This window comes from Poromitra crassiceps (assembly GCF_964638095.1).
Source record: "Poromitra crassiceps genome assembly, chromosome: 13".
NCBI lineage: Eukaryota > Metazoa > Chordata > Actinopteri > Beryciformes > Melamphaidae > Poromitra > Poromitra crassiceps.
In genome coordinates this window covers 7,532,905-7,548,381 of record NC_139644.1, presented here as the reverse complement: position 1 = coordinate 7,548,381, position 15,477 = coordinate 7,532,905, and the positions used below count along the sequence as shown (strand labels likewise).

General features: G+C 45.9%; 1 protein-coding gene and 1 long non-coding RNA gene across 2 annotated transcripts in view; both read right to left on the bottom strand.

The window, feature by feature from the left end:
- Nucleotides 1–15,477, bottom strand: part of LOC310787434 — a 755,777-nt gene that overhangs the window by 202,622 nt on the left and 537,678 nt on the right. The window lies entirely within an intron of this gene.
- The window catches only part of LOC310788643 (uncharacterized protein), a gene marked incomplete at its 3' end in the record, with an annotated part of 45,838 nt that overhangs the window by 1,829 nt on the left and 28,532 nt on the right, over nt 1–15,477 (bottom strand). Inside the window, exons 3-4 of the mRNA XM_083650171.1 lie at nt 10,023–11,162; nt 7,964–8,811 (exon numbers count right to left, since the gene is read on the bottom strand). Coding sequence (XP_083506297.1) covers nt 7,964–8,811; nt 10,023–11,162 — 1,988 coding nt within the window. The remainder of the gene's footprint in view (nt 1–7,963; nt 8,812–10,022; nt 11,163–15,477) is intronic.

The following is a 15,477-nucleotide window of genomic DNA, read 5'->3' as shown; positions in this document are numbered from 1 at the left end:
TTATTAGCCGACATTCAACAATTGAACTGGTTTGCTTAGTCTGTAGATGTTTAACAGATGACAGTAAATAATTATGTGACAATTCAGGAACATAGACACATTCTCAGAAGAATTTAGTCGCTCCAGGTGATGAGAATCAGGTGTGTGGAACTGGAAGCAAACATCATCTGTTAAACATCTACAAATTGAAACAGTTAAATTGGGGAATTTGAACCAATAAGCTGTTGAAACATTACGCATACTGTAGACCCTCTGGAGGCGGACTATCCAAGTCAAGCGTTACCTAATGTACATCGATTTTGCATTTCACAAAATTACCACATTCCTGGCAAGTGCTGCCTGGGGCTGAGGGTGACATTTTGAATTGAATGTCCATAAATGTTGATGTCCATGATGATCTAACAAGGGGCTAATATTACAAACCAACCTAAATCAGTTGGAACTCATTCAGTCAAAGGGGATTACACCCCAAGCATGTACAGTAGTGTGTCAGCATTCAACAGTGTCAGATCTTTCTCAAACAAATCTTTATTGTGGGCACATGCAGAAAGACAGGAGTGAAGAGACTGGTAGAGATCAGGCAGAGAGCAGCCCAGCAGAGGCTGAAAGGAGCCAGGCTCCGTTCATGTTAGTGTTGTGACGTTCGCGAATGACCCGAATCTATTGAACGGCTCTTTGCTATGAACGAAGGGAACCGAGTCCTACTTGAGAGCCGTTCGTTTTAATGTTGTGCCCAAATTTCACTGCCTGCCGCTCCCCAGCCAGCACACAGGTTAGACCTCCCTCCCTCCCTCTGCTAGTCTGCTGAGCAGGCAGCATGGGGCAGGGAGGATAGGTCGGGTGCACTCGTTAGGCGCATGCTGTAGCTGGCCTGGGTGGGCGGACTCAGCTTAATATCAAAACCGGAGTGCATCTGCCGACTTTCTGGGTAGCGAAGTGTTGCATGAATTGCATCAAGGACAGCCAACTTTCAGCTTAGTCAGTAAATTAACTGACTAAATAAGCAGATGATATGGTGTCACCTTGTGTAATGTTTACAATGCAGTTTATTGACATTAGGTCTGGAAATACTGTATGAGTAATTTAATGCTGCTGCAGTCCACTGATGCAAAATGAAATAGTGGTGGGTCTAATCAAATCTGATTCAAATCATACCATATCATTATATTACCGTAGTGATTTCTCAGAGAAACAGTAGTGCGCGCCCCATTAAAAAAAAGGAATGAGGAGCCGCTATTTTGAACGGCTCTCAGAAAGGAACGGAGCCATAAGATCCGGCTCCCTTCAAAGAGCCGTAATTCCCATCACTAGTTCATGTCCCATTTACATCTGGCTTTCAAATATACATGGACCTGGACCTGTCCAAACAGGCACCACAACAGACTTCAGCACAAGATGGACCTGTCCAAACAGGCACCACAACAGATTTCAACACAAGATGGACCTGTCCAAACAGGCACCACAACAGATTTCAACACAAGATGGACCTGTCCAAACAGGCACCAAAAACACATTTAAATACAAGGAAACAGTTGAATTTCATACAGTACTGCACTGATGCTCATCACTCAATATTTAAAACAAAGTTGAATCATTAGTGATACTAAACACTCCCTGCTGAAAATCAATGTTTATGGGAATTTAGTAGTTGAACGCAGCTCAAAATCCTGACATTTAGTGTAAATCTGCAGAATTCTTCAAAAGGAAGATTTGAGCAGATGTTCAAGCAGCTTTGTATCATTACAATGACGACACATCAGATGAGGCGCTGCATCGTTTGGAGGTCAAGGAGATCATTTGGTCGCAGAATCCAAATGAGGAACAGGGAGCTCCTGCTACAGGAGGGTAACCATCACTCATTTGCATTATACTACCATCATTGTAATGAGAAAGCTGGCCGAAAAACGGCAAAGCTCCCCTTTAAACTGCTATACTTTTGTAAGTGAAGCGCTTATAACGGCACACTCTCTTAGAAGTATGAATATAAGAAGAATTCATGGGGCTTGGTGCTTTATGGAGAGCCATGATACATTTTCTATCTGCATCATGAATTAGGAGATCAGGTATCAACCCATTATGACGGTAGGATTCAAAATGAAACACTCAACATAACTGATTAGCAAAATGCTACACTGATGACAACACAACTAGCAGTTGAAAATCACCAGCATCTGGATATTTCCGTGTGACCTCAGAAGACTTAAGCGACTAGCCGAGTTGAGGCTGATTCCATCAGTCAGAATACATGAAGAACACCAAGCTGTGGAGCACAGAGTCTGAGATGTGCAGTACTGCAGGGAGAGGACTGGCACACCAGGAGCTTTGGACTGAGAAGGTTCTACATGTGGGTGAAGTCCAGGTCTGACATACTGAGCATCCCGGAACTGGATCGGTCTCCAAATAGAACCTGGAAAGGTTCTTTAAAACAAATAGCAGCACACAAGCAGGAAGTAACATTAAAATGTCACACGTATATGGATAAATCAAGATGGATATGGATAAATAAAGTCAAGGCGTTCCTCAGACATTGCGTTAACGAACATCGGACGGACGTACAACCTGAATCCAATAATTGAAAATCTAATTTACGTTTACATTAATTTGAGATTAAATCTTCCCCGCAGCCGAAGGAAGAAGCAAGAACATCGGTAGCTGCTGTAGCCTGCTACAGATTTCAGCTACAAACAGGGTGCAAATGACATCTTTCAAGTCATCAAGTCAACTTGGCATCTCAGGGCTTGTGGCGACTTGGATGAGGTCAGTGAGCAATACGGAAGCTTTGTTTATTACATTTGAAAGTTGGACCCCATTCATTCAATTGAGGAGAATTCTGCAAGTATTTTGCTGTGAAACTCCACAAATGTTTTGTGTGGGGGGGAGGGGACACCCGCCCTCCATGGGCATGAGTAGATAATGCCATGATTTTTATTTTTGGGTGAACTTATCCTTTAATAATAAGACAATTCAACATGTTACCAGTCCAGTGCTGTGTGACTCTGCACAGCAGCTCAGAGACACGTTAAGAGAAAAACTCCAGATGTGAAAACATGCTTCATCTGCAGTGTTCTGCGGGCCGGATGTTTGGGGTCATGGGGGTCAACGTTGGGAAATTCCAGTTACAGGACAATCTTTCATCCAAGCATCCAAACTTCGACAATGTTGAAGACAAGATCAAAACTCTGAACATGATTTTTCATTCTTACACAGAGAGAGCAAAGGGTAAGACTTTATTTGGATAGTGTGCCTGCAAGCTAGAGTACTTGTAATGTTTCAACAGCTTATTAGATTCTGCTCGCTTCCCGTGTCGCACACCTGTCCTGCACACCTGTCCTACACACCTGGCCTGCACGCAGGCCAATATGTAGCGATGTTCACGAATTGTCACATATAGATTGATTTATTTCAGCTTGGCTTGACAGGTATTTAACAGGGATACCAGGGATGCTGCATTGTTAATGTTAATTAATGTGCATTGCTCATTAATAAACATACATGTAAATGTGCCAAGAGTTAGCCAGAGATATTTTACAACATCTGCTGTCTCTGGGCTGTTCTTAAGAAGTCACCAGAAAAAAAAAAGATTCAAAAGAAAAGGTAAAGCTATAAAGAGAAACATCAAAACACGACGTGTAAAAATACAATCTAAGAATAGAGCACGAAGACAGCATCGCAGAGTTAAACGAGACAGGAGTCGGCAACAAGCATCAAAAAGAGTCAGTCCAGCTAAACAAATAACATTAATACAGACACATCGGCAAAGACAATGTTGGCACAATGAACACAGACGGGCAGAGAGTTGGCACTGAAGTTGTGCAGATTTGTATCCAAGTTGATGAGAGAATCTAATCAACTAATAAGCTGTTACAATTTAACTGTCGACTCTCTGTAGGTGGACTATCCAAATAAAGTGTTACCAGGGCGAAAGTGTTACACATCTTACGCAGGGGTGTCCAAACCTTTTTGAATGGGGGCCAGATTATATCATGTGAAGATACCGGGGGGGGGGGGGGGGGGGGGGCTTGGGGGGGTCAGCTGCTTCTTGCATCATGTGGGTTATAAAAAATTAAATAAATAAAAACATCACAATACAATACAATATACTCTCAAGACTGTGTTTACCATCTGAAAAGATTTGTTCTGCCTACATAGTTCCTACTTGGTGCTTGTCTACAAACTGTATGATAGTGCTGTCATCGTTAAGTGAATGGAAAGAAAATTGAATTGAACTTGCTTGATAAACCAATACTGTGTGGAGGAGGAGCCACATATACTGTGTGGAGGGCCACATATACTGTGTGGAGGAGGGCCACATATAGTATATTTTGAGACAAGCAGAGGGCCACCTAAAATCGGGCCACAATTGGCCCCACTGTCTTACAGTGGAAAACGGATAAGCTTTGGCACTACTGAAAACGTGTTTTTAGTTGCTGCTGGCAAAGCAGGACGTGAAGCTTCTTCACTTTTGATCTCATGGAAAATAAGGATTTTTTTCCCGAGAGTTGGTGAGGCAAGAATATCTACAGTCCAATATATATAATATATAAGAATATCTACAGGATATCTGACCAATCCTTTTCAGTTCGCAGACAGGAAGGCATGTCATTACTACTGTGAAAGCTTCATTTATTTCACCTCATCAGTCACAGGAGAGCTCATCAATAAGTCAATATTATAAGTCACCAAATTCTTGTTTGTAATCGGATTACTCACTATTAAAATGAATCTTGAAATCAACACCCATGAATTAGTGGTGAAAATCATTAAACCAAAAGCATATATCATGACCCATAGGTTGTATTTTTCACCCACATATACTTCACTTGCTCTGCTAATGCCCCCCCCCCCCCCCCCCCCCCCCAAAAAAAAAAATCTTAAGCAAAATGCTCCATAAAAGCCAAAGTATATTTGTTTTCTACTTTTCTAGAAAAAAATAAATTAACATTTGAAGAGTCACACGTGTTCTATGTTTCAGGCTAACAACAGTGATGTCGGTTAGATTTGGACAGCTCAGGTGTAAACTACAGGTTATTAACAGGTTCTTAAAAAACGGTTGGAAAATATGGGTTCTCTTATCCGTACCGGCCATGAGAAGCAGGTAATTGACAACACTGATCTCCACTCTTTTTGTTTTCCAGCTATTTATTTTCAGTACTCAGCAGTAAGGGTTATAGTATATGGACAAGTTTTTTTTGTTAAGAAATGAATTATCAAAACATAGTTTATAAAAGTGTATAGTAAGCATTACATATATGCATGGAAACAAAACAAAAGTTAGAACTTAAAACGAAGGGGTTATACTTGTTCAAAACCAATCCTTTTTTTCTTTTTCTTATTCTCTCTAAAACTACTTGAAATGCAGGCGGGAAAATGTCCACTCATAACTCACATAACAGACAAATCAAATCGGTGGAGACAGAGGGAGAAAATAAAGATGAGAGAATGTACAGTTATTTCTGTGTTCTAGATCGATCACATCCACTCCTACAGCACTTGACGGTCACTTTAACGGCTTGACTTTACTAGCACCAGTGCTCCTGAAAAAACGCTGACAAAAAACTGTGTTTCAACCCACCGAGGCGTCCAAATAGTCATAACGCAATTAAATAAAAATGAAACCAATAAAACACCAATAAATACAAGAGGTTACGGTAAAAGTGTAACATAAAAATAAAAAGGTTCAAATGACGACTGAATGCACTTAAAAAAAAAAAAAAAGGGAAATCACCAAGTCGTCCCTTTCGAGTGAGTTTGATTTGGTGGAACAGGAAAAAGTTCAGTCAACCTTGGTGAAGAGAAAAAGCGGGGAAGAGAGGAGGCTGTTTGAGAGAGAAAGACCGTCACAACATCACTTTGTCGAAGGCAAGGAAAAAGAAAAAACATTTCTCATCGTGTAGTAATAAGTTCCTTAACCGTCGTACGTACTGCAATCAAAACACACATTAGAAGAACAGTTTGCCTGGGTCCTTTCTTTTTTCCCCCCCAAACCAACCCCGAGTTAAAACAGGAGGATAATAGTCTCGTCCAACAAGAGTGTTCTTTACGGGGAGTCCATTTTAGCTGGCTCCATGTCAGGAAGAGGAAAGGAGGGGGGGTGTTTTACATCAACACAGCTCTAAACTCACACATCCTAAAAGACTAGCGCCGTCCATTACAAGTGTTAATAATCAATAATCAATAATAATATAAATAAATGCATTACTACAAGGATCTGTCTTTTTTTTCCTTCTTATAAAAGAGGTACTGTAGATACTGTAATACAGTCAGAAGTACGATTACAATACAGGATCAAACAAACCCAAAAAATATGCCGGCACAGGCCTAACAATATACATGTTCTGTACTCGGTTTTTAATTTTTGATTTTTCGTTTTTTTCCCCTCCTCTTTTTGCGTCACCACAACCTATGAGCTGTACACGTTTAGCTGGTTTGGGTGTGCGGGCGGCGTACAGTACAAGTCTGACCCAGAGGGACGTTTTGAGAGAGATCAGGATCGGGCGGGGGGCAAAGCGGGGGGAGAATTCTACAAGTGTGATGTCAACGAGGCAGCCAATCAGAGAGCCAGGAAGTGGTCTGTTGGGGGAGGGGGGGTGGGCGTGACCTACAAGATTTTGAAGCTCATCTTCGTGCTGCAAGAGACACACATAAAGAAAGTTAAAAACAGAAGCTAACGGACCCTTAGAGCCGTCCTAGAGTCATCGCTCTCCTCAAACCGGTTACATATACAAAATAAAATAAAAAATAAAAACGTAGCGGCGCTCACTGGCAATGTATTGCTCACACTTGAAACCAGCTTTTGAAAACGGACCCAGAATATAAAATGGTTTAAAAACGCTGGGACAAAGGCCGCGAGAAAAGAAAAGACCGACCCTTATTATTATAATCAAACATTGCAACATATGGGATGGGGTGGAGCCGTGTGTGTGGAGAAAACAGAGAACGCAACTTCAACATGAGACCAATCAGCTCCTTGGGTTGAAATGGACAAGATGGCTCGTTACTGGAGTATGAAACAGACATCGTTGGTCCAGGCTTTGTGCCTCCAGACCTGTGGACACACCCCTTTCCATCTGGCCGTTCTAGTTAGAGCAGGCCCCGCCCCCCCGAGGCGCTCAGCCTGTCAAGTCAGTCCGTCACTCAAGTCGCTACAACAGGACTTCAGAGTCTCTTTTGATCTGGGCTGCTTTTGACACTCTGGTTTGTTAGGCTGCAGGTTTGGCTCAGAGCCAGGCCCCACGTCACATAACGTCCCCGTGTGATCAAGCCCTCTCTCATCATCCCAGGCTGAGAGAGGTCTGAGCACCGCGGCTTTACGGGGCAACATGCAGCAGGGAGTTGAGGCAGGTAATCAGTCCGTGTAGTTATGGGAAATAACTACAGCACGTCTGTCTAACAGTCCATGTCTGCCTGTCCGTCTGCCTGCCTGTCAGTCAGTCCGTCAGACTCACGTGTGGGCGGGACTACCAGAGAATTACAGTTCTAGAAACCAGGGCCTTGTAGGAACGTCCAATCAGAAAGGCCACTGCATCAATACAGGCCAGAGAAAGCAAGATGGCGGAGATGTGTATGAATGGGAGTGTGTGCATGTCCTCCATTTTGAGTCATCTCTCCCACGTGTGTGTGTGTGGCGTCCATGTTGTGTTCTCCCTCCTGCATTGCAAGTGTGTGTGTGCGTGTGTGTGTGTGTGTGTGTGTGTGTGTGTGTGTGCGTGTGTGTGCGTGCGTGTGTGGCATGCAGGGTCTGGACTGTGTCTAAGTCATGCAACCTGTCCTTCAGACACACCTACTCTCTTACAGCACAGCCACACATGGAGAATGAGGAGAAGAAGAGGAGTGCAAGCAGGAGGAAGAACACCTTTTTTGGCACCTCCAGAAACCTGGGCATTTGATTGGCTCTCCCTTACCCATAACTTGCCCAACCCCCTCCCGCATCCCTTAGCCTATATGAAGGGGCCGCCGGGCATACCCAGGAAGTTGGGCGCGCCCATGGCCATGGAAGGGGGCGCCGTTGAGCCGCTCCAGTGCACCTTCATGTGGTGCCTCAGGTTGGACCTGGAGGAGAAGCGCTTGTCACACTGCGGGCAGGAGAAGGGCTTCTCCTTGGTGTGGATGCGGCGGTGGCAGATGAGCTGGGTGGAGACACGGAAGGACTTGCCACAGTCGGGGCACTGGTAGCGTTTGGGCTCGGTGTGGATGCGCCGGTGGTTCTTGAGGGACATCAGGTTGGGGAACTCCTTCTGGCAGGAGTTGCAGAAGTAGGTGCCCGTCTTGTGGCTGTTCTTGTGGTTGAGCAGGGAGCTGGCGTGGCGGTAGGCCCGGCCGCACTGGTCGCAAACGTGGGACTTGACGACCCCGGCGCCGCCGCGGCCGCGAGCTTTGGGGTGGAGTCCCTGCGCTTGCATCAGGGTGAGGTCCAGGCCCGAGCCCCAGCCCAGGTCCTGGGAGCCCCCCGGCCGGGGCTGCTGGGGTCTGGGCTGGCGAGGCTGGGGCGTCTGGCCGTGGGTGATCTCCAGGTGGAGCCTGAAGCTGGCCTGGGTGGGGAAGGCGCGCTGGCAGGACCGGCAGGTCAGCTCCCGCTGCTTCTGGTGGACGCGCTTGTGGTTGTAGAGCTGGGAGGCGACGCGGAAGGCCTTGCCGCAGTCGTGGCAGCGGTAGCGCCGCATCTCGGAGTGGATGCGGCGGTGGTTCTTCAGGGCGAGCAGGTTGGAGTAGGTCTTGAGGCACACGGCGCAGTGGTAGATGCCGACGGTGTGGGTGTTCTTGTGGTTGAGGAGGGAGCTGGCGTGGCGGTAGCCGCGGCCGCACTGATCACATCTGTGCACGGGCACAAACAAGGAGGAGAAGAGAACGCAGAGGAGGGAGCAGGGGGAAAGGGACGTATGAAAGAAGGAAAGAAAAGGGGAGATTAGCTACTGAACACGCTAGCTTCTCTTCACTGTTCTAGCCAGGTTAATCTCAATTACTGGTTACCACTTTTTCTTTTACAATAAATATTGAAATATATATTTTAAAGTAGCACATACAGGTATATGATCTGAAATCCGGCTTTAAGCTTTTTAAGAAAACTACAAAGTGGTGTACCATTTAAAGCTATGATTTCTATACAGGTGAGAGGGGACAGGATTGGTGGGTGGGGAAGGGACATGGGAGAAGCTACGGAGGACAAACACCTGGGATTCATGTAGGGAATTGGGAGGTATCTGCTGCTCCCTGCACTGCACAAACGGGCACAAGCAAAATAGCTACGTTCACATCTGAAAATTACATGTAAGATAGAACAATTTCAAAACAGCTTCTTTCATAGCCTTCGTTTAGGTACGATCCCACTGTAGCGGAAACTTCTGACATACGTGCCCATGGCTAATTGTATAAAAAGTAAGGAATCATTAGCTACGATGCATAATGTAATAACCCTTAGACATGTGCAGTGCAGCTAGCTCCAAACACTTCCTGTTCATCCCTGTGATTTAGGCTTACGTTTACCAAAAGATCAAAATGCAAGAAGAGTCAGATGACTTAGGCCCAATACAGATTCTAGTCTAGTAAACTGGCCAGGATACGAACACTACCTACATAAGACAAGCAAACACAAGCAAATCAAACACTACAACCAAATTCATAACAAGGGCAAGGAACACACAACATTACTTTTATTTGATATGCTACACACAAAATACTAGTTAAAATTGGTGTCAAATCTTAAATTTTGATTAAAAAACAAAAACAAAAACAGAAAAAAAAGATATCTTCTATATATATATATATATATTGTTCTAGGTAGCCTAGGAAAAACTGAAGTGTGTGACATATGCTAACTGAAAGCAAACAGGGTTGACTTATCTGGTCTCTCCACTAATTCAATTTGTCCAAACTTCAGAAAAATCCGAATTCCGGCACGCGTATGGTCCCAAGGAAGCCGGATTGGAGATCATATACCTGTAATAGACATGTAGAGACCTAAATTGATCTTCACTATTTTTTTTTCCAACTTCAAAAGAATCACAAGCCAACTGACGGGAACTCACGTGTACGCGCCCGCTCCTGGGGGATCAGCGGCCTTCCTCCTGCCTTCCATGCCTACCTGGTTGTCCCCGCAACGGTGGCGGGCCAGACCGGACCGCCCCTGGAAACTCTTCCCGCAGCTGGGGCAGCCAAAGGGCGTGGCGCCCTCCTCGTGGACCTTCTGGTGGTTGCGGAGGAACCTGGCCAGGCGGAAGGCTTTCCCGCACGTGTGGCAGATGTGCTTCTTGCGCTGCGTGTGGATGCGCATGTGGTTGCGCAGCGCCATGTAGTTGGTGTACGGCTTGTCGCAGAAGTTGCACCGGAAGTCCCCCGTCTTGTGTGTGTGCTTGTGGTTGAGCAGGGAGCTGGCGTGCTTGTAGGCACAGCTGCACAGGTCACAGGCGTAGGGCCTCTCGTCCGAGTCCAGGTCCACGGGGCCGCCGCCGCCGCGGCTCTCCATGCTGAGGTTGGAGGTGTTGACGGAGGAGGCGGAGGAGGAAGGGAGGTGCTGAGCCGGGCAATCGTGGGCTGCTAGCTCATCGCCCGTGGCAAAGCCTTCGCAGCAGCCATCGCACTCAAAATCCATCTGGGCGCCGGGCCCCTGTGGGCCTTTGCACAGGCCCGCTGTAGTGTGGGTACCGAGCTGCTTTTGGGTGCGGAAGCCCTTGCCGCACTCCTGGCAGTTGTGCTTCTTCTGGGCGAAGTGGAGACGGAGGTGGTTCTTCATGGCCAGCCGGTTGGGGTAGGTGGAGTTGCAAACGTTGCAGTGGTACTCCCCGATCTTGTGGAGGTTCTTGTGGTTGGCCAGGCTGCCCGCGTGGCGGTACGTCTTTCCACATTCATCGCAGGCAAAAGGCCGGCGGCCCCCCTCAGACTGGTCAAACTTCTGGGGCCTAGAAGTCCCGGCCGACGAGTAGGGTTTCTTGACACCATGGTGGCCGTGGCCGCCGCCTTGATGGCTATATTTAACACCCCCTCCGTGGCCCTTGGAAGATTCTCCTCTCATATTCCCATGCATGTGGGACGGCCCAGCTTGCTGAAAACGGGAACCGTTGGGGCCGGTGCGAATGAGGCCTTTGGCACGGTGCTCCTCGTGGAGACGTAGGTGGTTGATGAGCTGCTTCTGGATCTTGAAGGCCTTGCCACACTCTTCACACTTGTGCCTGCAGCAGAAATGAAGAGAAGACATGTTTTAGGGATGGGCATTTTAACCAATTTCAATAATCGAGTACTCTCCTATTATGGACGAGTAATCGGGTACTCGGTGTGGGGGGGGGGGGGGGGGTTTGGCTATGTTAAGCAGTTACTTTCGAGCGTATGTCTATGTGACGTTGCCGTAGTAGCTGTGTGCACTGGAGCAGAACAGCTCTGACAGCAGCAGCTGACAGCAGCAGCACCCAGTAGCTAGAAACGCTAGAAATGTAGTAGAAATGGTCTTAAACTGTCTATATTACACAACACTCAGCCACAAGGAAAAGGTTTCAAGGCTTGTTACTGCATGAAGAAAAGCTGATATTCTGTCTACGGTTCCCCTTAGCCATCTCGGCGCTACGCAAATGCTAACATTGCTAATGGCTAACGTAGCTCTGGCTGCCAAATAGGGTGCCAAAGTCAGCCCCTCTCCCTGTACAGGAGATTTCATCCGCCATTCATTTTTCCATATACCTTGTGTAAAATGCTTATAAAAATTGTTTTACTTGGTCAAACCAAGCGATTCAACTATACTTAGAAACAGGGGAGACCGTGTCAAATTTGACTTTATAAGGAATTCTCAGGTATCAGTTATTTACCATAGCAATATTTAGTTACCAAAGCTGGTATCATCAGTATCAAAGTCAAAAATGTAGTATTATTATGCCAGATGAAGGTCGATTGACCGAAACGTTGCATTTTCATTGAATAAAAGTCTTGCTTAAAGAAGAATTTCGTTTTTTTTTTACCTGGACCCATCTCCTGGCAATAATTATGATTTGGCCACTCACCCAGCGATGTCCGCCGCGTTTCTGGCCGTCCTAGCGTTGTTTTGAGATCAATAGCGTCCAAGTCAGTTGTAAAATGGAGCTGATTTGGGGCCAAGTGTGAGCCTGTCTTTCCTGCATCTAAATAGCTATTTTTATTCCCGTTTTCGCCACATCTCGTCATAATGTGATCCCTCAACATCCACCAGTGATATTTCGCCCCAGGCCATTTCCTGGACTCTCACAGGGATCAAATTACCTCAAACGTGATCTCGGTCACCAAGTCTCATCAAGTCCCGCGATACTTTCCTGCCGGCTGGCCAACTACAGGTACACGCTTTGCGGTGGTGGTTTTAGCGTAACCTATGTGGGGTTTGGCGTAACCTATGTGGGATTCGAAATAACGAAGGTTATGCCAAACCCCACATAGGTTACGCTAAAACCACCACCGCAAAGCGTCCTACCTGTAGTTGGCCAGTCGGCAGGAAAGTATCGCGGGACTTGACGAGACTTGGTGACCGAGATCACGTTTGAGGCAATTTGATCCCTGGGAGACTCTAGGAAACAGCCTTTGGTGAAATATCACTCTGGTGGTTCTTGAGGGATCAGATTATGACGATATGTGGCGAAAACGGGAATAAAAATAGCTATTTAGATGCAGGAAGACAGGCTCACACTTGGCCCCAAATCAGCTCCATTTTACAACTGACTTGGACGCTATTGATCTCAAAACAACGCTAGGACGGCCAGAAACGCCGCGGACATCGCTGGGTGAGTGGCCAAATCATAATTATTGCCAGGAGATGGGTCCAGGTAAAAAAAAAAAAACGAAATTCTCCTTTAAAGTGAAGTCAGTGTGCTTAATGTGAAGTCAGTGTGCTTAAAGTGAAGTCAGTGTGCTTAAAGTGAAGTCAGTGTGCGGGAGCTGAAAGTGAAGTCAGTGTGCGGGAGGTTAAAGTGAAGTCAGTGTGCGGGAGGTTAAAGTGAAGTCAGTGTGCGGGAGTTTAAAGTGAAGTCAGTGTGCGGGAGCTTAAAGTGAAGTCAGTGTGCTTAAAGTGAAGTTAGTGTGCTTAAAGTGAAGTCAGTGTGCTTAAAGTGAAGTCAGTGTGCGGGAGCTGAAAGTGAAGTCAGTGTGCTTAAAGTGAAGTCAGTGTGCTTAAAGTGAAGTCAGTGTGCGGGAGCTTAAAGTGAAGTCAGTGTGCTTAAAGTGAAGTCAGTGTGCTTAAAGTGAAGTCAGTGAGCTTAAAGTGAAGTCAGTGTGCTTAAAGTGAAGTCAGTGTGCTTAAAGTGATGTCAGTGTGCTTAAAGTGAAGTCAGTGAGCTTAAAGTGAAGTCAGTGTGCTTAAAGTGAAGTCAGTGTTCTTAAAGTGAAGTCAGTGTGCTTAACTCATTCATGGCCAGTTTAGGACTGCCAATATTTAGCTCAGGCCAAAGATTTTCATAATTGTTGGTCATCTTTCAAGACCCACAGTAAATTATCTATTAGCACCAAAGTGATTTGCAATACCTCAAAATGAAGATGTACGTCTCTGGGTTCACCAGAAGAAAAAAAAGTGAGCTTTTAGCATGTTCTGTACTCTACTTATAGCCATTTATATACACCCTGTTTTCACCCAAAAGGTCTCTCTGAGAAGAGAAATTGGAGAAAAAGGCATTTTTGTAAAGGACACAATCTCAGGCAGAACTCGCTCTCAATTCTTTTATTTTGAACTGTATTGACATCAGACATGTAAATACTATTCGTTATGACACAAACGACAAAAAATATATATATATATATACATGAAGTGCTTTTTTTACATTCAACAATACAGTTTACTCAGTGTGAGTGAGTGTGAATGTGTGTGTGTGCACGGGGCCCATGTGTGTCTCTTTACATTACATTACATTTCGTCATTTAGCAGACACTTTTATCCAAAGCGACTTACAATGTCACATTCTGTCAACATTAGTGGAATAAACTGTGGAACATCATCTACACAGATACACCCTTGCAGCAGTAGAGTAACATCAATGGTTTTTTTTTTTTTTTTTGGGGGGGGGGGGGTTTGGGGTGAAGAAGGGGGGGAAGATGCTAGATGGGGGAGGGGGTTTGGGGTGGAGAAGGGGGGGGGGAGATGCTACATCAAAAGGGTTAGTTCAGGAGGGACTCAAGTGGAGCTTGAAAAGGTGAGTTTTTTTTCCAAAGGTGGACTCACTGAAAACTAAAATAAAAAGTTGAAAAAAGAAAAGGAGTTTTCAATCTTCGGCGAAAGATGGGCAGGGATTCGGCCGTCCTGACCTCATTCTGAGATGTGGGCTCACTGGGTTGTGCAACAATCGGCTCCTCATCTGAAATAAAAGCAACATATCGTCAGTAAACTATATAATCAGTACAGAGACAGTGTAGTGTATTAGTGTCTCAGTAAACTATACGATCATAGAATGCAGAGAGACAGTGTAGTCTCTCACACACACACACACACACACACACACAGATGACATCATTACTGGGACTTTGTGTGAGTGTGATGACATCATCACTGGGACTTTGTGCGTGAAGCTGGTACTGGTACTGTCTGTACAATATGCATATATATCAACAACAAAATTACTCCTTACCGCGAGATCATCAGGGTCCTGTCGCATTGGAGTCCAGTCTTCCTCGCCCTCGACATGGACAATTGGCGACGGTGTGACCATCTCCTCTTCAGACGACTGGGAGCTTTGTGATGGCTGAGAGTCAAAGTACACCACAGCACGGGAAAGTGGCCGTGCTGCTTGGTTCTGTGTGAAAGCAATTTCTGTGGCGAGGCTGCCAAGCTTTACGGGCTTCCCGAACTACAATTTTGCGTGATCTGTGTTTGAAAGAGCCTATAGTCACTTTCAATGTAATCCCGGCGGGTCTTTGCACGGCGCAAATGCGCTCTGGAAAATGGCTCCTCCTGGGAAATCCTGTCTGTTGCTGTGTTGTCCTCGTTCTCCTCCTCACAAAGTTGTGACTCCGTCTCGTCTCGTTCGGGCTGGGACACAGGAACGGGGTCCGGCTTGGGTTTGGGACCAGGCGCTGGAACCGGATCGATCATGTTGGTCACGGGTTTGACTACCGCGAACAACTCAAACAGTGTTCGCTGCCCTGCAGCAAGGCGACCAGCTCGGGCAGCACGCCGAGGGGCGTTTCAATGGCATTTCTCCTACTCTGCAACAAAGCAGCGTTTCTCCGTTTTCTGTTCTTTCCTCCTCCCCCATTTCAAAACAACAGCTGCGGTAGTTGTTTGATCACGTGTTGTCGCCCTGTCTTTGAGGCCAGGAACCTGATACCATGTCACAGGCTGGGGCAGTCTTTGAACTACGCTAAGCTCTAATAAAAACAAAAACACGTCAAACACGTATTTGGCTGGGAGGCAAACTCCTGATAAGACGTTAGAGACGTACTGTATATGGCCAGGAATGAGTTAAAGTGAAGTCAGTGTGCTTAAAGTGAAGTCAGTGTGCGGGAGCTTAAAGTAAAGTCAGTGTGCTTAAAGTGAAGTCAATGTGC